This window comes from Physcomitrium patens, chromosome 20 (genome assembly GCF_059467195.1).
Source record: "Physcomitrium patens ecotype Gransden chromosome 20, ASM5946719v1, whole genome shotgun sequence".
In the NCBI taxonomy this organism is placed as follows: domain Eukaryota; kingdom Viridiplantae; phylum Streptophyta; class Bryopsida; order Funariales; family Funariaceae; genus Physcomitrium; species Physcomitrium patens.
The window spans coordinates 2,991,421-3,018,123 of NC_143429.1; the positions used below are offsets into that span (position 1 = coordinate 2,991,421).

At 31.7% G+C, this 26,703-nt stretch overlaps 3 protein-coding genes across 5 annotated transcripts; 2 read left to right on the forward strand and 1 right to left on the reverse strand.

Moving 5' to 3' along the window:
• The first annotated feature begins 800 nt into the window (after window positions 1-800).
• On the forward strand, window positions 801-2,003 carry LOC112273347 (uncharacterized). Its single transcript, XM_024502006.3, has 3 exons — window positions 801-974; window positions 1,127-1,293; window positions 1,531-2,003. The coding sequence occupies exons 1-3, from the start codon at window positions 832-834 to the stop codon at window positions 1,680-1,682; spliced, it is 462 nt and encodes a 153-aa protein (XP_024357774.1). The 5' UTR covers window positions 801-831; the 3' UTR covers window positions 1,683-2,003.
• A 1,778-nt stretch (window positions 2,004-3,781) lies between these two features.
• Window positions 3,782-6,592, forward strand: LOC112273348 (uncharacterized). Of its 3 annotated transcripts, none has more exons than XM_024502008.3 (4): window positions 3,782-3,922; window positions 5,076-5,215; window positions 5,702-5,807; window positions 6,224-6,592. In XM_024502008.3, the coding sequence occupies exons 2-4, from the start codon at window positions 5,105-5,107 to the stop codon at window positions 6,304-6,306; spliced, it is 300 nt and encodes a 99-aa protein (XP_024357776.1). In that variant the 5' UTR covers window positions 3,782-3,922; window positions 5,076-5,104; the 3' UTR covers window positions 6,307-6,592. The 3 variants fall into 3 exon arrangements, with proteins under 3 accessions (XP_024357776.1, XP_073385470.1, XP_090101224.1); XM_073529369.2 differs by lacking the exon at window positions 3,782-3,922 and adding an exon at window positions 4,564-4,634; XM_090245098.1 differs by lacking the exon at window positions 3,782-3,922 and adding an exon at window positions 4,768-4,919.
• Window positions 6,593-7,285: 693 nt separating this feature from the next.
• Window positions 7,286-12,971, reverse strand: LOC112273345 (serine acetyltransferase 2). Its single transcript, XM_024502003.3, has 11 exons — window positions 11,901-12,971; window positions 11,252-11,465; window positions 10,749-11,003; window positions 10,380-10,577; window positions 9,846-9,905; window positions 9,614-9,709; window positions 9,287-9,311; window positions 8,860-8,954; window positions 8,198-8,364; window positions 7,908-7,981; window positions 7,286-7,759 (listed from the first exon to the last, which is right to left on the reverse strand). Exons 1-11 carry the CDS (start codon window positions 12,191-12,193, stop codon window positions 7,674-7,676), a joined length of 1,563 nt encoding a protein of 520 aa, XP_024357771.1. The 5' UTR covers window positions 12,194-12,971; the 3' UTR covers window positions 7,286-7,673.
• Window positions 12,972-26,703: the final 13,732 nt, after the last annotated feature.

The following is a 26,703-nucleotide window of genomic DNA, read 5'->3' on the forward strand; positions in this document are numbered from 1 at the left end:
CTGATGCAATTTATTTCTTACATAAATCTTCTCTATCACTACAATACTTCACCATTATCAATAACAGCTTCCTATGCTCGCATACCTTCCTAGATTCCTGCAGAGTGCAGTCTTTAATCTTGTTCTTTCTCCTCTCAACCAGTCAACTGCTAGGATCATTTGATGAGCTGATTCAAGGAGCAATTTCTGTTTATATTCTTATTTTTATAGAGCAATTCATTGCTCACTGGAGTATTCTGCAAAAAAAAATTCGCAATAGATTCATTCTGGAAATGACTTCGGCTTTACCCTAAGAGTCTCAAGATTTGAATCAGTGATTTGAAGATTCCACTTAATTTATCTGTAACAAGAGATCGATTCTTCAGTATGTTGCGTGAATGTAACACCTACCGAACCATCTATGCAGTGAAGGTTTGAGAATTCTGTCCATTAGATTGCTGGCATCATGGAACCTGTATTTAGTAAAAAATTAGCATAGAAAAGCTGACCTTCCAAGTGTCAGCTCCACTTGAACGCTCATCACTGATCGACACGTTACAATTTGTGTGTATGGCCACATACTCCAGCATGGCAATGCCATGTCCCATTAGTTAAGATTCTTCTTCACATCCACACCGTTTTGACGATCAGACTAGATTGAAGACTTCTGCACACGCTCTAATTCTGAATCGTTGGAGAGTTTTGTACCGTGGAATTTCAGCCTTTCGATCACAACACTAGAAGCAGGTCTTGCAGTCAGTGGATTCTGTCGATCCAGCGAGAAAGCGTGTGTAGATTGAATTGGGTTGAGCTCATTGAGTGTGGTTCACGGGGGTTTTGAACTTGGTAACCATGCGGAGGGCGTCGGGGTTGTGGCCTCGGTTCGAGGGCGTCGTTTTGGGAGCGAGAGGTGTTGGGTATGGAAGAACGCCGGCTGTGGGGATGGCAAGTCAGGAGTCTCCTGGGGCTAATCCCGCCGAGCGCGAGGCTTTCAGGTTTGCTTTCCGGCTCTACCTCTATGACCATTTGTAACCAAATTACTCAGTGTGAAGGTATAGTAAACTGTAGGAAGCAATCATAATTTGACTAAGATTGTGCTGTTCATTTCGAAATGGCAATCTGGTTAACCTGAACTGGATTACAACAGGGATGACCTGGCCAAATCTTACGGAGATGCGTACGCCACCCGATCCTCCGAAGAGGGTTATGGGGAGAGATATGGCGAAGCCGTGAAGGGCGTACTATCGAAGAAGGGCGACTCGACGGAGCTGCAACGAGGCGAAACCGCCGAGCGTGACCAGAAGTATGAAAGTGGTAACTCATACTCTAATCCTTTCTCTTGCTTTTTGTATTTTTCATCAAGTTACATATCTGCAATCAAATTCAAGGTTTGTAAGACGGGTAAGAATTGCTACAGAATTCATAGCCCTCCACCCAAATGAAAGTCCTATTGCCCTGAATCGTAACCCAATCTACTGTTATTCGATTCCGAGACGAGGTGCATGCACATGGGTGAAATGAAATAAACTAATTTATTTTTCTGCCACGCAGTTGTCGATGTGAAATACGACACGTCACAAGGTGAGCATGTCGAGCAGAAAGAAGTATCACGGCACAGTGGGGCAAAGTTGGCTTTTGAAGAGGCAGAGACCGCCAGCAAGCGCAGTGAAGAGGCTGGTAATCCTGGCGGTGCAGCAACTTAAATCAAAACACAAGAGATGCTTACAAATGTGTGAAAAGTTTGAGAATCGGAGCACTCACATGACAAGTGGAAGTTGGTGCAAGGATGTCTCTGCCAGAGTAAATTGGGTGGATGACACGACGTTTTGATCATACCCCAAAAACTTCTGCTTGTCATGCTCTACTGTGTAGATGTTTCGTGAATTCCATCTCCGTTTATTTTCTTGCTACGGACAGCCTTTCTTTAGGTTGCTAGCTACCATCAGACTCTAATGAAGACTATAACATGGTTGTTCAATCGTCACTATTCTCAACAACAATAAAAACATGAGATATTTGCATAACGTTTGTAGCTCACTGTAAATTGCTATTTTATTGGCGAGAATGCACATGCAACCGCATGCAATCAGCAATCGAGAGTGAACTCGATCAACAACATGATGAAGTTGACTTGATGTCGGATTCCAGCATCCACTAAAACTTTATATTAAAAACAAGCTTGGCCATGATCTTCTGTGACATCTTAACTGCCGAAAGCCGTTGAAGTCGAAAAGCACCTACTCAGATCCTCCTCGGAATTCAACTATGACCATATTCACAATATCAAATCATCGTAGTAGCGGAACTTGAGACATTGAGAATTTGCCCCGGCTAATGTTGACTTGCACCAGAGAGAGAGAGAGAGAGGGGCATGAGTGGAGCAACTAACTCAAAAGCTGAGTAATAGAAACCTAAATCTTGACAATGCTCCCAGGTGCGTCTTTGTTGGAACAAGGCTATGGCCAGGCAATCGGGAAGCCTACCAAATCAAGCTCTCAAGGCAACACTTCTGCAACCAAATCAGCAACTTTCGACCATACTCATAAAAAAGGGATAATTTGTCTACCTCTTTCCGGTCGCACATGACATCACACACTAGTTTAACGCACTGGTGCCTCAGAAATGGCTCCTGCTCTTGCTAAAGAACAACTTTAAGCACGTTCGAGTTGAGAATTGCTCCTCTCGATTCTACTTGGATCAGTACGAAGACATGGAAATAGATCAATGGTAATCAAACTCTTTTAAATTTCAAAAGGCTAATAATATAAATAGGAAAGTCTGATCGAATTCTTGTCAATCTCTGGAGAAGAGCTTGTTTGCAATGTATGCAAGAATGATTTTTTTTTTTTTTGTGCACATCTTTATAAACACTTAGTTGAAGTAAGATGTAATGGATTAGGCTCTTATGTTACCTCCTCCATGCTTTTGCAGGGATTCTGTGTCGCGATGACGGTGCAAATGACTTGGGTTTTTGTCACAAATTTATTATGGAAGTCTGGTGCAATTATACAAGAAGACAGCTAAATAAAGTTGATACTTTCTGTACCTTCAATTGAAGATTGTAGAGTTTGATTTCTTGTGTAGTTTTGTTCAAGTTATTGCACAAAAGGGAAATTCTCCAACTAGACGTCCTTGGATTTTCCGAAAATTCGGCATGATTAGTGATGGCGTTTGCTTTACTCTTCGTTAGATTTGCAAACTGCTTACAATGATTCTAAACATTTCACGGCGAATCTCTTTAGCCTTAGGTTTTTCCAGATCTTCCAAATTGCCGTGTCGGCTACTATAGCAGAAAACTATCGCTAGTTTGTGATAGTTTATCAAACGTACCTTGCGACATGATCTGTTCTTAAGGCCCTAACCACCAAAGTAGACGTCTACTGAAACCTAGTGAACAAAATAAAAATAAAACAAAAATAAAATAACAGCCTGAAATAGACACGATCTCTTAAACTAATCAAGGGCCCGAAACAGCTGGAGGCAAAATAGAAGACATTGAGAACCGCTACACTTGGAATTGAGTTTGGCAAAACTGATAAACACACACACAAATGATGTAGGCGCTCAAAACTGTTAAGATAGATACGTATTTAGAGGAAGTGAGGCGCTCAAAACTGTTAAGATAGATACGTATCCCACTACGACTAGATGGGATGAGGGCTGGCCTCTGAGACCACCCAGAGTTGTGCAGGCGCCATGATGTGCCTGGCATTTGCGGGAGTCAGGCTAAGACGACCAGTCATGACTTGGGTTCCCTGAAGACACACAACATAGAATGACACTATAATATTGCAACCCATCTCTCTCATTTCCGACCATCTGTGAACAACCCTTTTCTCTCCACAGCCGCGTCTCCTAACCAACTTTAGTGTCGCCATTGCGCAGCATCCCACAACAATCACTGCCGTCAATCCTCCGCCCGTCTCGCTACCCCACTCTACTCGTAGGTGTTCCTTACTCCATTCCTTCTGCATCATGTCTATCAATGTGATTGGATTGCACACATCTCATCGCAAGTTATGTGAAACAAATCATCCTTCCATTGATGTCAGTGTGTTTCTATCTCCTGTGTTTTTCTCTCATCATGTGTTCGAACTTCTGCTCAATGTAAGTCGGTGATGAGATGATTCTTAGTTTGTGGAGTTTTATTTTTGTTGTGTGATTTTCGAGTAGTGAAATTGGGATCTAGTGATGTGATGTTCTGTGATTGGACAATATAGGGTGGTGATTGTGATGTGGATGTAATGTCATGTGGAGGTTGTGCGTTCTCGCCCAACCGTTTTGAAGCTGTTTTCTATGTAATTGTGTCGAAGGCTTTTTTAGTTTTTGGAGTTCTAAGGTCGGTAAACGATGTCCTCTTCTGCGTTTGCGAATTTGTCGTAGAATTTTTGAACTGCCTTTCTTGCAGTAACTGCCCTGCGTGTTCGGCACTGTTCCTTTTTTAGGAATTGTAGGCGTTGATCCCAAAGTGTGCGAGGGAGACCTGTAAGCATGTGGAACTCGCTTTTGAAGTCGTACGTCGATTCCAATATATTTGTTGATTATGTAACTTCTAGGTTTTATTGTTGTGTTTCTTAACCGTCCTTGGGAATCTTCGGGAAAACGGTCCACATAACAATCTGAGTCCAAGTTGATTCTGTTTGTGCTTTTTGGAGGTATTCTTAACAACTTGTGATTGTTTATTATTTCGCTTTGGTGATGATGTATGTATGTATGCTATGATGCCAAAAACACGGTATGATACATTTTAATGCCGTTTTCTCTCTGTACCAAATCAGTTTTGCTCACTGATTGTTTGACGAGTAGGGATGTCTCGAGCGCTTTTCAGTGTTTTCCTTATGATGGTCTTAGATACTCTGTGTTATTCTATGGTTCTTCGGCTCCCCATTGATTCTGGTGCAGTTTTCATACCGCAGCTTGATGCATTGACTGATATTCTGGTAAATACGCAATAGAAGAATGTGCATCACTTCGATGTATATGCCGCGATTCTTTCAGTATTTTGTTGAAGATTATGTGGAGATGGAGGGCCGATGATCTCGTTCGTAATACCCCACGTGGTAGTTTTGACTTTGTTGTGTGCTTTTCTGTACTAGATTCCTAGGCGGACCGATTAGTTTAAGCAATGGCGGAGAAAATAGTGGAGAAATCTGGCATTTTGGAGAGGAAGGCTATTATAAAGAATGCCGACATGACTGAAGATATGCAGCAGGATGCCATTGAGTGTGCAACTGCGGTATGAGTACATCCCCGAGTGCTTGTTCTTCTTCCTGGTGGTGATTCACCCTAGGTCCTCTGGTCTGGTGCTAACCAGTAATGATGTTTTGTACTAAGTATAACGTGCTTATTTCAATCAGTTTTTAGATATGATATGCTTTTACAATTTCAATGGGTGCCTTCATTGTTCTATAATTTGCACCATTATAAAGCAGCAAATCTGCACCATAAGGTATGAATTTCAAACGGCTATCATGGCCACTTCCTGTTGAAGAAAAAAAGTATGTTACAGGCATTCTTATGGTACGAATGTGCTGCCTTCTCAGGACTTAGGGATGCAGTCTCTCAATCTGAAGTGTAGTGGTTATGAAAACCAATATACACGCTGATTGATAGCTTTGTACAAATGAGTGTAAAGGCATGTTTGCTTTGTCATTTGGCTATTGGCGTTTAATCAAAAGTTACATAATTAATTTTGGAGGAGTTGGAATGGGTGTGGGTAAAGGCTCTCGACAAGTACAATGTGGAAAAAGACATAGCAGCCTACATCAAGAAGGAGTTCGACAAGAAGTATAATCCAACGTGGCACTGCGTTGTTGGACGCAATTTCGGTGAGTTCTTTTAAAAAGTTCAATTATTTTTGATTCCAGCAATTCTCAAGAATGAATTCGTCATCAAAAGCAAGAAAAAATAACTTGGCATGGAATTGTATTGACATCGTTTCAACTTTCTATTTACTGCTATTGCTTCAATGCTGGGTCTAGCATGTGCACTCCGATCCAAGTGAGAATGTGCATCTCACTTCAGAAGTTTTTATCCCAGAGTGAAAGGGCTCTGAGTGGTTTCTGAATCTAGCACAAGTGTTAACTTGGAAGTACGTCGTATCTTCATTCTGTACGATAAATGCTACCTTGACCATGACGGGCGTGCTACCCTGTGGCACTCAGTTGTATGTTGACTTGTTTACTATGTTCTTCCATTTTTTTTCTAAATCTAATTTATAGCTCCTATATTTATATTCTTGCAGGTTCATATGTCACCCACGAAACGAGGCATTTTGTTTATTTCTATCTAGGCCAGGTGGCTGTGCTCCTTTTCAAGTCTGGTTAGAAACCTGCTTCATACACCATGAAATTAGGGTTTCGATTTGAAAAGCCCTAAATCCTCGGGAGGCAAGTTCAAACTTTAATTGGGGCTTTCATAGGAGTATTGCAACACGTAGCGATGACAAAGATCTGCAATCTTTCTCCTTCTCCTACATTCTGTGTCCCCTTAAATGAACCAAAAAGCTACGTACTGTCGCTTGTTACATTATCTGCAAACTGAAGTTGGCAGCAAGGTACAGCTACAATTATTGATGTGCAGAAAGCTTTTATAGATGCTTTTGACACGATCACTGTGGGTCGTTTCGCCTTAGATGTATGCACTCAGATGATAGTAACCTCCATCTCCCTGTTCAAGATAGTAGCTCTTATATCTTTCATTAAGCAACGGGATTTGCTTTCTTCAGCAATCGAAGTGGGTGCAGCTCTGGTGCCTCGTGCATCATCGAACGCTAATTGATACCACTGCATCAACTACTGAACGTAAGAAACCACGCCAGCCTCGTACAGTTTGCTCACCCTATTGGAGATGTTTCATTTGTTCCATGAAGGAAAAAGTTGACGTCTTCTCACACGCAGGCTGGACATACTCCGCCAGTGGTCACAGAGATGTAAAGATATAGATTGAGACTAGAGCAGCATAAAATGGCAAGACCCAGTAAAATTTGATGATAATCAGGTGTTACAAGTTTTTGTTGACATATAATTTGGTTGTCACCAGTCGCTTTAGACATTGAGGGGCTAATATTGTGCTGCTTCAAAAATTCTGTCTTTCTCATCTGAAGAATTTGCCAATGTTCTCATTTCATACGCAATGCACATGCGCGTTAACTTAGAGGTAAACGCCACGCAATCGATCATATTACAACCGGGGTTCACAAGAGGTGAACCATCTAATAATGCATGGACCAAATTTTGCATCCATGAGGACAACTTCGACGCACATGGTTCTGCTTCGGTGTCTCCATAGTCTCTAAGACTGGAAATGATGGAAACAGTGCATCTGCCATTTCTTAAATGGCAATGCTCAACAAGAGATGTTAGCACTCTTGCATTAAATTGTCCTATTTAGATAAACAAACCAATAGCTTTAGGCAAATTCCAGTTTAGATCTCAAGAAATCAATCAAAGTGTGACGGCCTAAAATTCACTAGCTTCTAGACCTAAAACTTCCCACAAGAAATATAGCTTGCGTTAAAAGATACCGATGGTCATATGTTTTGAAATTCTACACAGCTCCTGAATAGGATTACGTCACAACTTAGTTCCTTGCTGCGCTGAAGCAGCCTGGTCAAATTCTGAGAAAAACCGAATCCTCTCGGCGTGGTTGATGTATCTTTGTTTTACTTTGTTTTTGGAATCAAGCGAGAAAGCTCAAATTCCAGCGCCTCCCCACAGGTTCTCTCCTGATTGGCGACCCACTGCCTCTTCAAGCTCTTGACAAAAATCCTGAGCAGCATCTGCAGAGTGTGCCATAGGTCAGAAAAGCTCAATCCATGCCTCTATCCATACGGTGTTACTAATCGACTGATTCTGGATGCGGCATCAATTCGTACAAGAACAGTGAAGCCTAAGTGAGAGTACGAGGATTTAAGAAATTCACATTACCATGTTTCATCGTCTCAGCAGGTGTTGATTCCTCCAAGAAACCAACAACTTTGGCAGGAGTTCCAGCAACCATGCTGCACATTACCAGGTAAGAGCCGTGAGCTTTTGTACAAGCCACCAGATGCCCATTTCGCAACAAAAAAAAAACAAACAAACAAACAAAACAAAAAAACAAAACAAAACAAAACAAAACAAAAAAACAAAAAAAAAAACAAAACAAAGCACAAAATGACATTTGACGAAAGATTCACATGATGGTTCTATACAAAATGGAACATGTGAGGTTGAACCTATGTGCTGGAACATCCTTCAAAACAAGAGACCCTGCCGCAACCATCGCTCCGCGGCCAACAACAATGTTTCCAAGGATTGTTGCCCCAGCACCAATGAGTACTCCCTCTTGTATCTTGGGATGACGATCTCCCGCATCTTTACCAGTTCCTCCAAGTGTGACACCCTGCCCAATAAGTTGACGAACAGCCACGCTTTCAAACGGTATAAAGACAAATCACAGAATTTGTACTCATGCTGCTGGAAACGCAAAACTCTACAAATGCTGCACTCCCATATAAAGACAATGCACACACGCTCGTACTATAAAACTTCTTTAACTTATTTCAACAGTCATTACCGACTTTGAATAATCAGTATACGATACAAACTACACCTCAAAGTTTGCTGCTACAGTTAGGACTGTCAGGCACACAGCAACAATGAGCATCCACAAGAGCCATCAACATGTCGCCCGCTCAAAAAAAATTCAAGCAGCTGTAAAATACAAATCTCCATATATTTTAAGTGTAAGAACGGGAAAACCTAAGGATCCTAATATCACCTGGAATACTTTCAGACTAGAACAAAACAAACTAACAAATAACCCAAAGGCAGCCCTTTGCCTTTTTATAATCTGTCGCTGCTGACTCCTAACGAGAAGTGAAGCCTCTTTAAATACCTGTAACATCGATACACGATCACCAATGACAGCTGTCTCTCCAATTACAACACCTGTGCCATGATCTAGAAGAACAGCCTTCCCAATACGTGCCGCTGTCAAAAACCATCACAACGTTAATGTTTTCCATTTACAAAAGATGGAAATACAAAACTACACAAATCTGGAGGGACACTGATGGATCGAAACGCCTGATACGATGTTTAGTGCAACAATCCAGATGAAAGAGTGTTGCTTCTGGAGCGCAAAAAAGTAACCAAAATAGGATTTATGACTGTTACACAAGTCTAGAGTTTGATTACTGCCAATTCTCACATGTAAGATTTTTGAGACAATTAAGCTTTACTCTGTACACATGTTTCTCATAAAAAGTCCATGCACAAGCTGATCAGCAGTAAAACCTATAAATACAATAATCAAGACTGACCTGGATGAATGTCCACAGCAAAAACCTGGCCAACCGTTTTGTGAGCATGACAACATAGCAAAAAGGCAACAGAAGGTAAGTCATCTTCCAGATAACAAAGGAGTTGACATTCTCTACACATATATCTACAAGCAAACATCAAAATCACCCACATCATAGAAACATTCCAAAATATCCTGTCAGATTGCAAATTGAACTAATGGCTTTCGCATCAAGGAGTAGAATGCTGTTCGTAGATGTCCAATACTGACAAAATTCCAGCTCTCAACTAAATCTGGAAATACGTGAACATTGAGACAAAACTCAAGAGTAAGAACCTGAATGTACCTCACTCATACGGGCTTGTAATGCAAGTGCAAGCACAGTCGACCCTCGGTTCCACAACCAATGAGCTACTCTATGTGCTTGAAGTGCATGGTACCCCTGCATCGGCCAGAATGATAATATTGTGATGCTCAAAAGAGATTGTTGGCTCATTCGCTCGGCAAATAAGGCACAGTTTTGTGTTCAAGAAGCCAAAGAGGACAAAATATCACCAAGTCGTAAGCTGTCAACTTACCTTCAGGTACAACAACGCAGAGCTGTAGAAACGACATGAAGGATCCCTATCTTTCACAGCCTGCACCAACTCGATAATCAGTGTCAACATATCGTCCAGAAGTTACTAAGCCGGGTTCGGTCCGGTATCAAGTTGTATCACACAGTGCTTTGAGTTCTAGTGTACAATTATGCAAGAAACAAAAAAAAGGAGATTCTTGAAATTGTTAAAACTTAGGTGTTTCAACAAAAATCCACTTACTGATAGGATACCCTCAAGAATAAGACACGGAAATAGGCCGACAATTTGGATGATAAAAACAGGGAAACGAGATTGCTTCAACAGGCAATTATGCGGGCGTGAAGAGGTATAATGCAGCACCAACATCCATGACATGCAGATCACAGTGTTGTCACGAACAATCAACAGACATTTCTCTCACATCTAAAGATGCCCTTTTATAAATGTCTACCTAAGTAACGAGAGGCACCCTAACCCCACTATGCAATTAGAGTATTCCTATGTAGACCCAAGACAGACGTATGCATCACTCACCTGAACGTCTAATCGAATAGCTTGTCGTATAAATGGGTCAGTCAAAAAGACCTCATCAAACACATCCATAAGTTGTGTCGCCAAAAGCGTGGCACTTGTTAAGCGATTCGCCAAAACAAAACCCAGGGATCGTTCGAAACACGGATGTGCCAGAATACTGGCGTAAAGGAAACTACTCAGCAATGGCTCACGCTCTGCCTGCCACAACATCATAAAACTTATTTACTGTTGTAATGCAAGGAGCTGCAGTGATACACATAAAACATCTTTCAAATCCAAATAACCGCATAAATGCCATCAATATTTGCCTCCCTTATCTATCAATCGTCTCTCAGCTCAAACCATGTGATTTGGTCAAATAGAACATACCTCTAATCGAGCTTCGGCTCTTATAGCTGCCCAAATGGGATCATAAGAGATAAGGTCATTCAGATTTTTTCCTTCTGTCGGCAATCTAGCTGAAGAGCAGGGCGGAGTTGCTAATGCTGGAGTCGAAGGAAAATTTAAACCATTCACATGTGATTCAAGAGCCTTTGCTGATGCAGTAGCTGCTGCTGCTGCTTTGGCAGCTGCTACGCCATTCATTCTCCCTCTTGACTGGCCATTTTGATTCACAGGTAATACCTGCATATAAGAAGTTTACGGGAGATAAATAATTACTAAATGCTTCTTCCGACACACATGGAACAATTGGGTACGTATTGACTGACTGAATCAGCTAGGGTTACATGATTCATCATTCAAGATGCACACTATTTTTAAAACAGAGATCTGCATACCTAGCAAATGGATGGTAATAAAATTGTACTGTTTGTAAGATGAGAGATACAGAAAGTACTAGTGACAGCATTTTACTGGTCAGGCAACACTACCTGCACAAGTTCATCATTTTCACCATCTGACTCATCTTCTTTGCTTTGCAAATAGGATGGAAATACGTTCTTCCATTCAGCGCTCTCCGATTCAGAGACTCTGTTCTCTGCTCCGTTTGTGCTCTTTCCATTAGATTTATTTGACCTGTAGACATTTTCTGGACCACCACTCAAATATTTGGATGAGGCTCCGTTCGAGCCTTCGTAGCTAGACCTGCAGTTTTAAAAAATCACAATAAGACGAATTCAACTATCAATATTAGCGCAACTTTCCATTCTAACATGGTCAATTCTTCAACTACGAATTCCAGCAACAGCTTGCTGTTAAAGGCTGCAGGAGATCCGCCACACAATATCTCTAGGTACGAGATGTTGCATTACGAACTTCCTGTCAAGATTCAAAAGGTTTACAGACTCCATGGCTATTCCATTCTTCATAAGATGGTTCCAAATAACACAAAAGTCGGCAATTGGAACAACATGTACAGATTTCAACTGTTCTGATTGAATACCATCTACAAACCTATCACATGTAAGAGATAGGTCAGGCCACAAGATGGCTAACTACTGAACAACTCAAAGTGCCATGTCGTAAAAAAGGAAATGATTTACAGTAGAAATTATGCCTAAGGAGGTTCAGAAAACATACGAGGGCCGATTCGTTCGAGCCTCAGACAAATTTTGGTTAGACTCCTCCTGATTGCTCAGGTCGTGATCACCAGTACGATCCTGAACACATCGCGCTGCAGAAGTTCTCAATTGCGAACTACTATTCTTGTTCGTGCTTCCTCTGCACCTCTCCGTCTTTAAGGGAATAAAACTCGTCGATATGAGCCTGTGAAGAGATGCCCTTTGCGATAAAATCAGTGATGGCTGGTACGGAGGAATAAATCCGCGTTGCTGTACCCAGCAACCTATGCACTTTTGGTTCAGGAAGCCCATAATTCCAAAATATGCCTATGAGGAAAAACTGAGCTCTGTTTTTGAAAGCTCGATGTTGTATTCATGTGCACCACATCCCTGGAAACCGTAGGTCACTTGGAGATCTGCAGCACGCCTATTTCGACGATACCATTCTTTGCAGGTGTTCTGCGTAACTATCAACGGTTTCGTTGCAAAACGAATTCGGACATTTTCAGAATTGAGCAACAATCCTAACACATGAATAACATCGTCTCCCACAATACTCGAACATCATGGAACGCCACTTATGGCAACGAGGTTTATCGCCAACACGCACTCCACAACATTCTTTTATGATTACTAAAGCCTCTAAAAGTTCTATCCGCACAGCACTCCAAAAGATTCACAAACCTAATATTTCAATAAGCGTTTTCAGCAGCTCCTCATTGGATTCGTCGACTTTTAACCAGGAGAACGCAGTTGAAACATAACACACATTCTGAGTCTACAAATGTTCGCTAATCCTCCCAAAACGCAGAAACAACAACTTCTTCAGACACGCGAAACACAGAAACGACCCTAAAACCTCACTGCACACAAGCTCAGCGCCTCACACATGGGGAATCGTTCTCTTAAATGCTTTAGAATCACGACAATAGCTTTAAATCCTTTTTGAGAAAAATAAAACAAAACAAAACAAAAAAACTAAACTAAGCAAAAGAGAAAATCCGAAAAAAACGATATCACACCCCACCACAAGCTCCGCACACTCAGTCAGAGAGGACAGAGAATTTCCGATAGCTCCTCTGCTACAATCCTTCAACAACAATAACAAAACCTCACACAGCGCTGCCTTCTCAACGATGAGGGTCTCCGAGAGCAGAGGGCCGAAGGGGTCAAATACCGAAGGACCCATGACCGTGCAGCGGGGGCAGAGGCGATATGGTCACCCGGCTTCCCGTAGTTGGATATACTTGTTTACTAATTCCCTGCTCTCTGATGTGATGTGTGAGTGTGTATCATTGTGTGTGGTTTGCTTTGCTTCAGGATGAGTATGTTGGTATTTACTTTAATAAGAGTTTTTTTTATTGAAATAAAAATTGGTAATATATTTTTAATATATAGTGAATCATGATGAAATTTTGACTAAAAATTTGCCTCAATTTTTTATGGGATTGTGGTTTTGGTAGAATAAACTATAGTGCCATTAGCAGTACTTTTTAATAATATGCAAAACAACCACAAATCACACTGCAAATAGAGGAAGTACAAGTAATTCAAGTATATTTCATTAACTCTATACAAATCTAAATTACAAAGAGTAGAAACAATGTAGAATGGTAAAACAACATTGAAAATATATACATATTCTAAAAAAATTAATTATAGAATATTTTATAATAAAATAATAAAACCAATTGCAAGATTAATTAAGAAATAAATTATTGCCATTGAAAGTAGTAGAAGATTTAATAGTGTTTCATTGATGGCATTATTTAGAAATGTCATGCATGATTTTTTGAACATAATCATCTTTGCAAATCAAAGATATATGATAATAATCAAAGAGATATGGTGTTAATATTAGGGTATTGCTAATACCACCAAACTTCTTATTACTACAATTTTTGCTACTACCACCACAATCTACTACCTAATAGTTTTAAAATGTTTAATAAAAAAAATTGATTAATTTGAAAAGTATTAAATAAAAGTGGCATATGATAGATGGAAGGTAGTAAAAGAAGTAATAATAAATGCAGTTCCACTAGTCAATGTTTTTAATATAATCATAAATATAAATATATATTTTCTAAGAAAATTATAATATAGAAGTATTTTTAAATATTAGATTATTTAATATAAAATAAAAATATTAAATTGATATATTAAATTACCTTTTACTAAATCAATCCCCCTATCAAAACCAAGATTATACATCTCCACCTTCCATCCTTTGTTCTCATTTCCAACCCTCCTTCTCTATCTAAACCTCCCCTATCTCTATTCTTAGTCTCCATCCTCCATCCCATGTTTCTCCCTCTTTGTTTTTAATCCTTGACTTGAGTAATTGTCATTGTTGTTGTCGTCTTAGCCTCTATCACTTGTCTAGTGTTAATTCATTTCATGAAATATTTTGTCACTACCAAGTTTTTTATTGAAGAATTGACTTGCTTCAATAAAAGACTCAAAAGATTATATTATAATATTACCTTCAAGAATCACTTTTGAGAATTAAATATCTTACAACTAATTGTTCAAAATGTTGCTAAAATATGTCATTTCAACTACTTCATGCTCTCATGCAAGACTACCTATCACTCACAACATTCAAAATATCTATAATTAAAATTACTCATGAATTATTTCATACCTAACAATCTTACTAATACATTGTTGTCAATAGGCATGTCAAGTTTGGACCTCTTCTTTAGCAAAGTAATATCCAAAATTACTACAACTAAGGTTTCTTGTAATTCTTGTGTAGTTTCAAAAAATTACAATAGATATTCCATGAGTTAGTCGATATGCTTGTTTTCTCAAATATAAGTCATAAAAATTATTTTTAATCTCCTCTTACTATATTAAAAGAAAGATTAAAATCAAATAATTGAGTAAAAAATTTATTTATTTTTATTTTATTTATTTATCAATACTAACACTATCAACAATTGTTTGGAATTCCTACTAAAATAAAAAATTCTTATGTATACAAAAGTATAAAATGTACCAATTAAATTCAAAAGACTTCACATATGTGCCAATAATTATCCTTAAAATTAAAAAATTTCTTATAATAAGATAATCTTATACTAAAAAAAACTCTCATTATGTGAGTTCTTTTATATAAAAAATTAAGACTAAATTAAATTTTAAAAAATTTATTGGCCTTTATAAAATTTAATTAAATTTTTATATATTATTATTATATTTATTTAGTAAATTTATTATTTAAAAATATTATAATTTCTAATATAAATATAGTAAATTTATTAATATTTTAATATTTATAAAATTTATAAAATTAAAAAAGTCTATTAAGCTATATCTAACATACATTCAATAAATATATATTAATTTTTTAATAATTTTATTAAATCTATAAAAATAAAACCATATTATTTTTAATTCATTTATTTAAATTCTAAATTAAAATTCATATATAATAATTTTTTAATAAAACTAAAAAAATTACAAACTTATCTAAATGATATATTTATTTTGGCATAAGCACAAAAATTTGGTTTTTTTTAATCATGAAGAAAAATACCAAAAAAATTCTACCAATCTAAATATTTTTAGTAATATATATCTAAAATTTAAATAATATAAATATCTTATAATTTTTTTAAAGATTTTTTAATTTTTTTATATATTTATTAATAATTATATTAAGAAAGAATTATGAATCCTTATTAAAGCTAAGTTTTTTATGATCATTAACCTAGTTTATTTGCAAGGTAATTATATATTATATAATGTTGATTGTTTCATATTTTTTAGAAAATAGATATCATGGACATATGCATATAAGTCAGTAATTACATGTATAAATAAGTAGAAATAAGTAAAAGTAGATAAAACTAAGTTAATTCTATAATATTTACTATAGAATCTTCCTAGAAGCTTCATAGATGCTATTTTGACTTTATAGGTGTCTTTAATTGACTTTTTGGATTAGAAACGTGGTCAACAAGTTGGCCATGTACCACACATATTGTTAGCTTGAAGACCAAGCTAACTATATGGTCCACACGTAGAAAAACTTGCCTTGTAAGTCAAGGCATGTGTCCTACAAAGTCAACGCATATTGGAGGTTTTATAGAACATTGCCACATAACCCCTAGTTAAATAGTATATATAGAGACAAGAGTGAAACCTTCTTCACTCTTGTCAACTTTTTTCTTGTTTCTAGTTTAGTTTCAAGGGTCTCTAATTTTCTTGGCTTTTAGCAATAGCCATTCCAATTTCTTTCTTAATATACATATCAAGTTATTTCTATTTTGTCATCTTTCTTTGAAAGAAGTCTCACTTATTTATTTATTTTTATCATGTTCTTGTCCTTGATAGTAGATCATAAAATATTTATCATTCTTTACTAAAGTATAAATAACAAGATATTTAGTCTTTTTTAAAATAAAAAATTATCTTCATTGTCTTCTTCTTCTTCTTCTTCTCTTTTTTTTATTTTTTAATTCTTTTCTTGGATTTTTCTTTAATTTTTTTCTTATTTTATTTGACCAATTTCTAAGTCAAGACTTGTATGGTTGTTTGTAATTAAATGCTTTAATAGAATCAATATAATTTGAATTTTTTAACATTGACTAGAATTAGATTCATTTTAAATTTTTTTAATAGTATTAGTTATTATAATTTTGAAACTTCATTGATGTCCTTAAAGAAAAGTTTTCTTAAAATAATGCTATAGTTGATTTTATAGATCTTTGTTTCAAAAATATATTTAAGGTGATAATATATTTAACATGATTTATTTTAATAGAAATTTATCTAAATATATTCTATAAATAGACTATTATATATCAATCAATTTTAAATTTTAAATTTTAAAAATAGAATTTAATATTTTATATCTAATTAAATTATCTTAATTTTTGATATTAATATTTAAAATTTTATCAAATTTATTTTTTCAAAAAACTAAATCTTTAAATTTCATAGTTATCTATTTTTTTATATAAAATCAACTTGATTCATAATAATAAAAAGATGTCTAAAATTATTGTTGCAAATATTATTACTAAAATAACATTATATACTTTGAATTTGGTATATTTTTTAATCAAATATTTTTCTAGGAATATAAATATAATAAAAAATATAATACTAATATTATAGTATTAAACTCAATTATTCTATATCCAATATTTTTTAATAATACAACAACAATAAAAGACTAAGTATTCTTATTGTAGTTTTTACAACTGAAACTATATTCAATAAAGTTAGTTTTTTTAATGTTATTAAATTCCTAGAATTTATCATTTTTTATGTTCTATTAATATTTATTTAATTTCAAAATTATTTATTAAAATTCCATCTGTTTTTAATTTTTATTTTTAGTTATTAAATAAAAATAATTAATTTTTTGTAAATTTAATTAAAAATTACTCACAATTAAATATATCTAATAAAAATCTAATTTTATTGATTGAATGTATTATACTATTTTAAAAAATTAGATGCTAAAAATCTTGATTGGATATATTTTTACTTAGATCTTAAAATAATAATATTAAAAGAATCTTTATAAATATATAATTCTAGAATATAACAAAGTACAATCAAATTTGATATTTTTTTATATTATTGATTGATTTTTTATTACATTAATATATTGAAATTTATCTAAATAAAATTTTCAAAGTTCTTAATTATTTTAGGACGGACTCTATAACACTAACATAGTTTTGAATAAAGATTGTTGAATTAGGCCATTCTATTTAAAACTTAGATATTGTGAAGATTTTTAATTTAGTGTATAAGGTTGATTTCTTTAATTTCTATAAATCATAAAATATGTTATCTTTAGATATAATACAATCTAAAAATATTTCTAAAAATATTAAGAAAAAATAGAATATAACTTGATATTATATGTTTTATAGTTCTAGAAATATATGCTAGTTTATTCCAATAAGTATTTAAGTCATCAAAGATACAAAATTTATTAAGAAAACTTCATAATTTTTGGAAGTTAATCTTAGAAACTATTTATAATGACCTATTGATATATTAGGAAGGCATTAATCTTTTAGAGAGATATCACAACACATATATGTTTTTTACTTTTCATGGATGTTTTTTTAAATAATTAGATATACCTATCTCAATTAAATTGTGATCCATTTTTTTCTATCTATTGACAAATATGATATATAGATAATTATTTTATTAAAGATAGTATAAATGTATATATATATATATATATATAATAAATTTCATGATTGAGCTTTTAGTATTTGATAAAATTTTAAGTTAAGCATTTTACTTAGAAACTACTACAATGTGTAATAATCATAATGCTTCTTTGATAAGAGTGATAAAACTTTTTATAAATTCTTTTTTATTATCTTCTTTAATTACCTTGGCTTAGTTTGGAATCAACTTGTATTTAGCTTTGTAGCTAAATCAAATACTATATTATGCTTCTATCTTATGTCTTACTTATATTCCAAGAATGTGCTTAAGTTTTTTAATAAATAAAATATACATTGTTATGTTCTTGTAAGATTTTTTTTATTACCATCATTAAATCAAATTCAATTAGATATCTATTTGCAAGGGCTTTGGATTTTTATTTTTTTATTTTTATATTCATTTTTAAGATTCTTTCTTGTTCAAACTTTTTCCAAATTATGATATTGTATTTCAATTCCTTTAGTATTTTTTTCTACTTGAATAAAGAATTGTAATTGACGTTGTTGTGTTATAACACGACTATATGGTGAAAGATGATAATATGGATCTTATTATAGAAGAGCCAAGTTAAAAGAAAAGGTAGAAAAATATGGATAAAAGATAGGAAGGTAGTAAAACTTTTAGTAGTAATGCTGCCCTTTTAGAAAAAATAGCTTCTACTTACTTTGTAGGGCCAAAAATAAGGCAAAATAAGGTAGATTGGAAAAATAAATGATATAGACATCTTTAGGAGGAAGTTAAGAGTAAATTCTAATAAAAATTACTTAAAAAAAACTAGTTGTTGATACCCGGAGAGGGCCAGTTATGAACTAGGGTCGAAATCAGACCGTGAGGCACAAAACCGAGTCTTGATGATGACTTCAGGACTCTTTAGCAGATCGGAGAAAAGGTTTGATAGAAGATTGGATAGGGTTTCTATGGGCATTGATTTTGGATGATTTGGAGTTGATATGACTTTGTAAGAGCTTTACAAAGTCAAGATTTGTTTCGGATGATTTGGGTTTTATGAAATAAATTAGGGTTTATATTTTGGGTGATTTCAAGAGTTTTGTAATAGATCTATGAGTGAAATTTTGTGGGTTTATGGTTATAGTTGTGTTTAATATGTGTCATGAATTTGAGCTTGATCTAATGGTTGAATTGAGGGATATTGAGGTTTAAGTAGGTCAAGGTCTCAGAAAGTAGAATTTTAGGTCCAGTGGAGGTTTTTAAGATTTCTTGCAATCTACTAGTTGGATTGGAGTGAAACTTGTATGAGAGGATATTAGACTTATTTTTCTATGTCGAATTTTGAGATTAGTCGAACGGTGCAAAAGAGAGATATTGGCTCTGGAAGATTGGCATTAAGATTGGAGAAGGAGGTCGGCCAATATCCGAGCGCATTTTTGAGATAATCATCAATTTGGTAACTCCGATCCTTTTCAATTTTTTTGAGCTTGTTTTGAACTTAGTTTTTAAGAAGTGTGCAAAATTTGAGTTAAGATCAACGGTTTATTCATTAGTTATTGAGGTTTAAATGTGTTCTAGGAATTATTAGGGTTTGGTTTAGGGTTTGGTTTAGAATTTGGTTTAAGATTTGATTAAAGTTTGGATTAGGGTTTAATTTAGGGTTTAAAATTTAAGGTTTGGATTAGGGTTTGATTTAGGATTAGAGTTTAGGATTAGGATTTAGGGTTAGGATTTAGGATTTGATTAGGATTTTATTTAGGATTTAGGGTTGAGATTAGGGTTTGGTTTAGGATTTAGGATTTGTTTGGGGTTTGGTTTAAGGTTTGTTTAGGGTTTGATTTAGGATTTAGGATTTTATTAGGATTTAAGATTTAATTAGTTTTGGCCTAAAGTTTGAATGAAGTTCAATAGGATTTTAACTAGAATTAAATTAAGATTGAATTGAGATGTATTTGAGTGATATTTGTGATCCTTCTAATATTTCTTTAAGAATTCTTATTGTTTGTTTGAAATTTCTTTGAGGTTTTTTTGAATTTGATTAAGCTTGCTTAGCATTATTATGATCTAATTAGAGCATTGTTAGTATTCTATTAGAATTAGGATTTTGTTATTACAATTTCGATTCTTCTTTCCAGAGCTAGATGCCCGAAGCATTCTCAAGCAAGACTTCACGTATTACGACAACGTTAACTATTACTTGATAAATCTTTAATTTAATAATTAAATTAAACTTTTATAAATTAATTATATTTTAAAAGAAGTTATTAAAACTTGTTTAAATTGTTTTATAATCAATTATGCTCTTAATTTAATTGATATAATTTTATTCAAATTTATTATTGTTTATAAAAAATACTCATTATATTAAAATTTCATAATTTAAAAATTTATAGTAGATTATTTTATTCAATCCTTTATTCTATAATTATTTTATTTATTGAAATCTAAAGGCTTACTTATAATACATAATAGACTTTTTAATATGCTAATCAAATATTTCACTTTCATTATATATTTAAACAAATAGTAAATAAGAAAAAATGACTCAATCTATTTTTCACTTTTTAAATTATTTTTATGAGTTTAAAAAATATCATTGTTTTACTAATTAAAATATCTATTCTAATAATTTGACTATTTAATCTTTATAAGAATTTTAAAGACTGTAATATAAATTCTATTTTATTTTATAAATAAGAAATATAACTTTTTTATATTCGATTAATTTTTTTTTATTTAATTGTATATAATAAATTAAACACAAAAAATTCTAAATATAATATAATTATAAAATTTTATGATTAATTTTAATTATATTTAAAAACTTATTCCTCAAAAATAAATTATATTTTTTCAAATATCTTATTTTTTTATTTATCTTCATTTTTACTCTTTTATTGAATATTATTTACTTTTAAAGATTCAAGCAATGCATGATTATTTATTTTTATATTTATGTATTATTTTCTTCCTTCTATTTAAATTTTGAATTTTAATTTTATACTTTTAAAACCTTAAAACTCAATGTTGCAAGTTAATATCTATCCTAATTAAATATCACACTTGTATATAGATGGAATTTATTCTATTATTTCTTAACTCAATTAAAATAAAATTAAGATTATTTAGGTTGAATCTAACTTTACTAGTTTTATTTAAGGATATTTTTAAATATTGTAATGATTTTTATTATTAACTTTATTTCTTAAAATTCACTTACCTTTATTGGAAGCAACTGTCTTCTACTTCTTTTCTTTTTTTTTTTTCGCTACAATTCAATGTTATAATCTTTTGCTTGTTTAACATCAATTGTATTTATCTTCTGGTATTTCCAATTTTTTTTTTTAAAAAAAAACTCATATATATATATATATATATATATATATATTAAAAGCATAATGATAAATATGAAAGATATCTAAAATACCTAAAAAATTTGAAAAATTTCTAAAAATGATGATAATAAAACATACTTAATCTTACAATATTTTCTATAATTATAATGTTATAAAAGTCTACTGTTATTACGGGAAAAGGTTTTAATAGCTATCTACTTATTATTATGATTATGTACAAGAGTGACTTGAATCATACTATTTTTTAAAAATCCTACCTTTATCAAAAAATTATGCAATTCAATTAAAAATATTCTATTATTTAATTAGAATAATTATGATGCATGTGGTGTTGCAAATATATGGTGGGATAGTCAACAATCTTAAAAGTTTAGATCATTGAGTCTATTACATCCCAAAATATAATAATATTCAAAAAAAAATTTAAATCCTCAATGCTAAAATAATAAATAATTCTAAATCATATATACATAATAATTATATACTTAAATTCTATTATAATATATATATATATATATATATATATAGATATATTGAAAAAATAATACATTTTTATTAGTATATATAATGAACAATAAATTCATTTAGTAAATTTAACATATTATATCTCTAATAAAATTATTTTTAAAATACTTTAAATATTAATCATATTCCTTTTGTGGCAAAATCTTGAGTTATTGTAACAAAAAAAATTATAAACTTTGTTGATATATATGTTTTTTTTATTTCATTGTAAGGTGGGATTTGACCAAATATTTTCTTATTAAGTTATGTCAAATTTTTTTAGATAAAAATATTTTAATAAATTGAAACTAATGTATTTAATTAATTTAAACTTATTTAAATCAAAAAATCAGTTAATCTAAGTATACGTTTATTTTTAATTGAAGCTTTCTTGAAACCTGGGTTTTTAAAAATAAATATAAATTTCAAATGAGAGGCACTTTAATTTTGCCAACACAAGGTTTAAAAAAATCCAAATTTTAACTTTTTTCTAATCTTGTTATTATTCTTCTTTGCTTTTTAATTTCTTAATTCTCTTGTATTTTTTCATCTTTTAATTCTTCAATTTTGTATGCATAAAAATTTTAAAAAAAATATTATTAATATTTAAATACTATTTTATTCCTAAAATAAGCATATTATCTTACTTATTGAATAATATTATGTAATAAAGATTTCACATTATTCACCTTTGAATTATTATCTTATCTTATAATAGTGTTTCTTAAAATAATAAAGTTATTTTTTAACATACTATTTTTTTAGAAATTTTAGATAATTTCATCTAAAAGAATATTATTTTATGATTTAAAAAAGTATATATTCTTCTTTTGGAAAATTTTAAATAATTACAAAGATTATATATTATAATTATTTTTAAAATAATTTTAATTATTTTATGTATTTGTTAAAAATAAGTGTTAGTTTAGAATATAGAATATACTAGAAGAGATTTTTATAGCCTTTAAGAACTTTTAATTGATCATAAAAAGATTACATAATAATTAAAAAAATACTATGTTAAATATGTATTTATATTAGAAAATAATTTCTAAACTTATAGAAACTTTGAAGCATTATAATAGAATTTGAAATAATTCTTAAAAGAAATATGAAAAAAATATTGTATAAAACTTAAATATTATAAATATTAAAAAAATAAAAATATAGAATACACCTAATTCAAATATAAGATATTGTTAATGCTACATCCTTAATTGATATTGCTACACACTATTTAATATTGCCACAACTTTTAGGGACCAAAGGAAATACAATGCTTTCCTACAATGGTCATGCTAACCAATCAACAAGTGAGGTCAAAGAATAGTGTCCTTATAGGGTCTTTGACAGCAAAGCCTTCAAAACAACATATTTTTTGGATAATTTTTTTTTCTCACCTAACAAACTAGATCTTAAAAACTTTGCACTTGCCTTTACAGAAGCATTTTATCTTCCAACTGAGCATGACCTCTCTTAAATTTTTAATTAGTCATAACAACTTTTTTTAATTAAAATATCTAATTACAATATAAATTATGTAATTAGATACTACTAACTTGTTACAAATTCTATATGCATCAAAATACTTATATAAAATAAGTTTTAGATATTAAATTAGTCAAATTCTAATTAAAAAAAAGTTGTTTAAAAAAAAAATTAAAGAAATATGTAGTCTTTATTGTAATCAAATTTTGTTAATTTTGATCCAATTTATTGTGATCCAATTATGATCCAATTTACAATTTTTAGACTTTCATAATTTAACCTATATAATTTAGAGATAAATTGGTCAATGCAAAGAATTTATTTAAGAAGATATCAATAGAAGAAGTGTCAAATTTATAAGATTTTTGAATAGAACTCCAAAAACAATTAGTATATTGAAGAGTCAAAAAACTTGTTTATAGAATAGGATCTTGTAGGGAGTTGGCAGCTCTTATTTAAGAGTATGTCAAGGTAAAAATTAGAGATGTTGTAGCAAGACCTAAAGAAAGCACAACAAGAACATGAATGGGTACAACAATAAACAAGGTTGTATTTAGTTGATAAACAGCTTTAGAAAAGTGTTATATTTGCTTGCTTACATTGAAACCATTTTAGAACAAGCTATTTAGCAAGTATAGGCAAATAAAAAAACTAGTGTGAATAGTGCTTATTAGACTGCAATTGTAATGCAGCAACATCAACATAAATTTCTTGGGAATAGTTAGAGATGATGGCTTTGAGACAACAAAAAAAGCAACAATAGCAAGAAATAACACAATCATTGTTCTTATTCTAGACTATGTAATCCAAGCATTCAACTCTACACCTCAAGATTTTATGGAGAAACTTAAAAATCCACTTATATCACTTGAGCTTTCACCACTTATTAATGAAAGAGGATGCAAAAGTGAAATAAATCTTATTCTAGGATGTTTTTTGACCTCTGAATAATAAAGGAATATAAAAGTACTACAGCAAATTAGGTTGGTGGAGTTTAGTCCTAGATTAACCATGCATAATATTTCACTTGAATAGTTGAATGTGGCCTATTACATTTAGAGGAAAAATAATGGCTCATGATAACATCAATCCTTGAGATTCGTCACTATACTTGATTAACCAACATTCTAATGCATTAGCAGACAACCTATTTTTGTATTTTATTTTTTTATTTTTTTCATTAAAAAATGACATTATGCTTGAAAATGAGGTAATTGCATTGATTTGAGATTTTAATTGTTGTGAACTAAAATAAACTCCTATTAGTTGGAAGTCTAATCTTTTTTACAATAATTTTAATTCTCTAATTTTTCTAATAAAAATCCTATTAGTCTTTGATTTATGTTTAGTACTTCTAATAACTCTTCAATTGTGAGTTAGATAAAATTTTCTAATAGGAAGTTTTCTCTAGCTCACAACTATTACTTATTTGTGGATTAATTAACTAAAAATCTTCTTATTAATTACTTAAAAATCAATAAGCTTCCTAATTGATCAAATGGTATACTCTCACATTCATAATACTACAATATAATCACTTAAAAAATCCAAAAGACTACACTTTTGAAAAAAATATATTATTTTAATTTTAATTTTATATGACTTTAATTTTAATTCTTTTAGTATTAATTTTTATCTAAATTTAAAACTTCATCCAAAAATAATTTCTTATCTATAAATGAATTTTCATCTAAAAATATTTTCTCATCTACAAATAAAAATTCATCTAATTTAATTTAGCTTCATCCATATAAATTTTCATCAAATGAGATTTAATTTCATTATCATTTTTTGTCCTCATGATTTATCCATAATATTTATTTAATGGACTTATAATATAATCCAAATAAGAACCAAAGGTAGTTGACACTTTTAAACTTATTACTGCATCCACCTTCATAATTTAATATACCACAATTGATTGTAAGCTTGCAATTGAATTCAATTAGTCTTATTAAAAAAAAAGACTTAAAATTACATGTATTTTCCAAATTTTGCTTTCATTCTCATTTGTATCACTCTAATATTGTCTTTCAAAGTTGATACTTTAATTTAGCAAGGCAATAGACTCCCTTCTACCAAATTGAGTATGACAGCTTGGTCCTTGATTGTCTTTTAGTAAATCTAAGCTTGTTAGAATCTTATCTCTAAAAAGCATCTTTTTTCCAAAATTTGAGTCCTTGAACTGCCTCAATCTTCTTGATTTTGTCTTCCAAAGTTATATCTTCACTTAGCCACTTAAATTTAAAGACATCAAATCTTCTTTACAAATTAATATACCACGGCTGATTTCAAACTTCAAATTAAACTTAATTAGTTTTATTAAAAGAAAAACTTAAAGACACATCTACCACTTAAATTTTGCCTTCATTCTTGGTTGTATGATTCTAATATCGCCCTTCATAGTTTATGCTTCTATTAAATAAGGCAATAGATTCTCTTCTATAAAATTGAGCACCACGGCTTGGTCCTTGATTATCTTTTAGTAAATCTAAACTTATTAGAATTTTAACTCTAAATAGCATGTTCATCTAAAATTTGAGATCTTAGGCTACCTTAATTCTTTTGATTTTGTCCTCCAAATTTGTGCCTTTATTTGGTTGCTTGAATTTGAAGGCAATAGATCCTTTTTACAAGCATCAACACTCCTACCACGTCTCAACTTTAATATAATTGATTCTTAGCTTTTTAAAAACTAAACTTCATAAAATTCATAAAATCTTTAGCAAAATAATTTCTATTGCTTTACAACTTGTAAACAATGAAGAAAAGCCTTCTAAAATTGAGCTACCAAATTGTAAAGGTAAAATACTTACTTTTACTAAATTAGAGGTTTTTTTATAAAAACTTTAAATTTAATATTTTTATATTTAGAAAAATATAAAACATATATACTACTTCTATATAAAATTTTAAAAATAAATTTTAAAAATTAAAAGAAAAAATTAGATTAACCAAGCTACTTACAAAATTTTGGAAAAAACTGACATGACTTTGCTATTGACAAAAAAAAAAAAAAAAAAAAAAAAAAGAAGAGAGAGGACTTGGCTGTCCAATCCTTTTATATAATTATTTGAATCTCTAAAAATAGTAGTTACATCTCTACTATTGTGATTCTATGAATTTCATTAAGATCTATGGTTCATAAGGCCATTTAAATTTAAATCTGATTTTAAGACTAGATTCTCTTATAAATATGTTAACATAAATTAATACCACTATTATATTCAAAATATATTTTTATCCCAAGATTGTATCAAGGATGTGAATCCCAAAGAAAGAAATCTTCAATACACTCTTGTGATACTAAAA

Excerpts from the sequence above, each read along its gene's own strand:
- LOC112273348 (XM_024502008.3), top strand. The coding sequence starts at position 5,105 with ATGGCGGAGAAAATAGTGGAGAAATCTGGCATTTTGGAGAGGAAGGCT. Across the intron at positions 5,216-5,701 it reads CCATTGAGTGTGCAACTGCG|GCTCTCGACAAGTACAATGT; the intron begins GTATGAGTACAT and ends GTGTGGGTAAAG. Across the intron at positions 5,808-6,223 it reads CGTTGTTGGACGCAATTTCG|GTTCATATGTCACCCACGAA; the intron begins GTGAGTTCTTTT and ends ATATTCTTGCAG.
- LOC112273347 (XM_024502006.3), top strand. The coding sequence starts at position 832 with ATGCGGAGGGCGTCGGGGTTGTGGCCTCGGTTCGAGGGCGTCGTTTTG. Across the intron at positions 975-1,126 it reads GCCGAGCGCGAGGCTTTCAG|GGATGACCTGGCCAAATCTT; the intron begins GTTTGCTTTCCG and ends GGATTACAACAG. Across the intron at positions 1,294-1,530 it reads TGACCAGAAGTATGAAAGTG|TTGTCGATGTGAAATACGAC; the intron begins GTAACTCATACT and ends TCTGCCACGCAG.
- LOC112273345 (XM_024502003.3), bottom strand. The coding sequence starts at position 12,193 with ATGGGCTTCCTGAACCAAAAGTGCATAGGTTGCTGGGTACAGCAACGC. Across the intron at positions 9,906-10,379 it reads CTATTCGATTAGACGTTCAG|GCTGTGAAAGATAGGGATCC; the intron begins GTGAGTGATGCA and ends GAGTTGGTGCAG. Across the intron at positions 7,982-8,197 it reads AAGGATGTTCCAGCACATAG|CATGGTTGCTGGAACTCCTG; the intron begins GTTCAACCTCAC and ends GGTAATGTGCAG.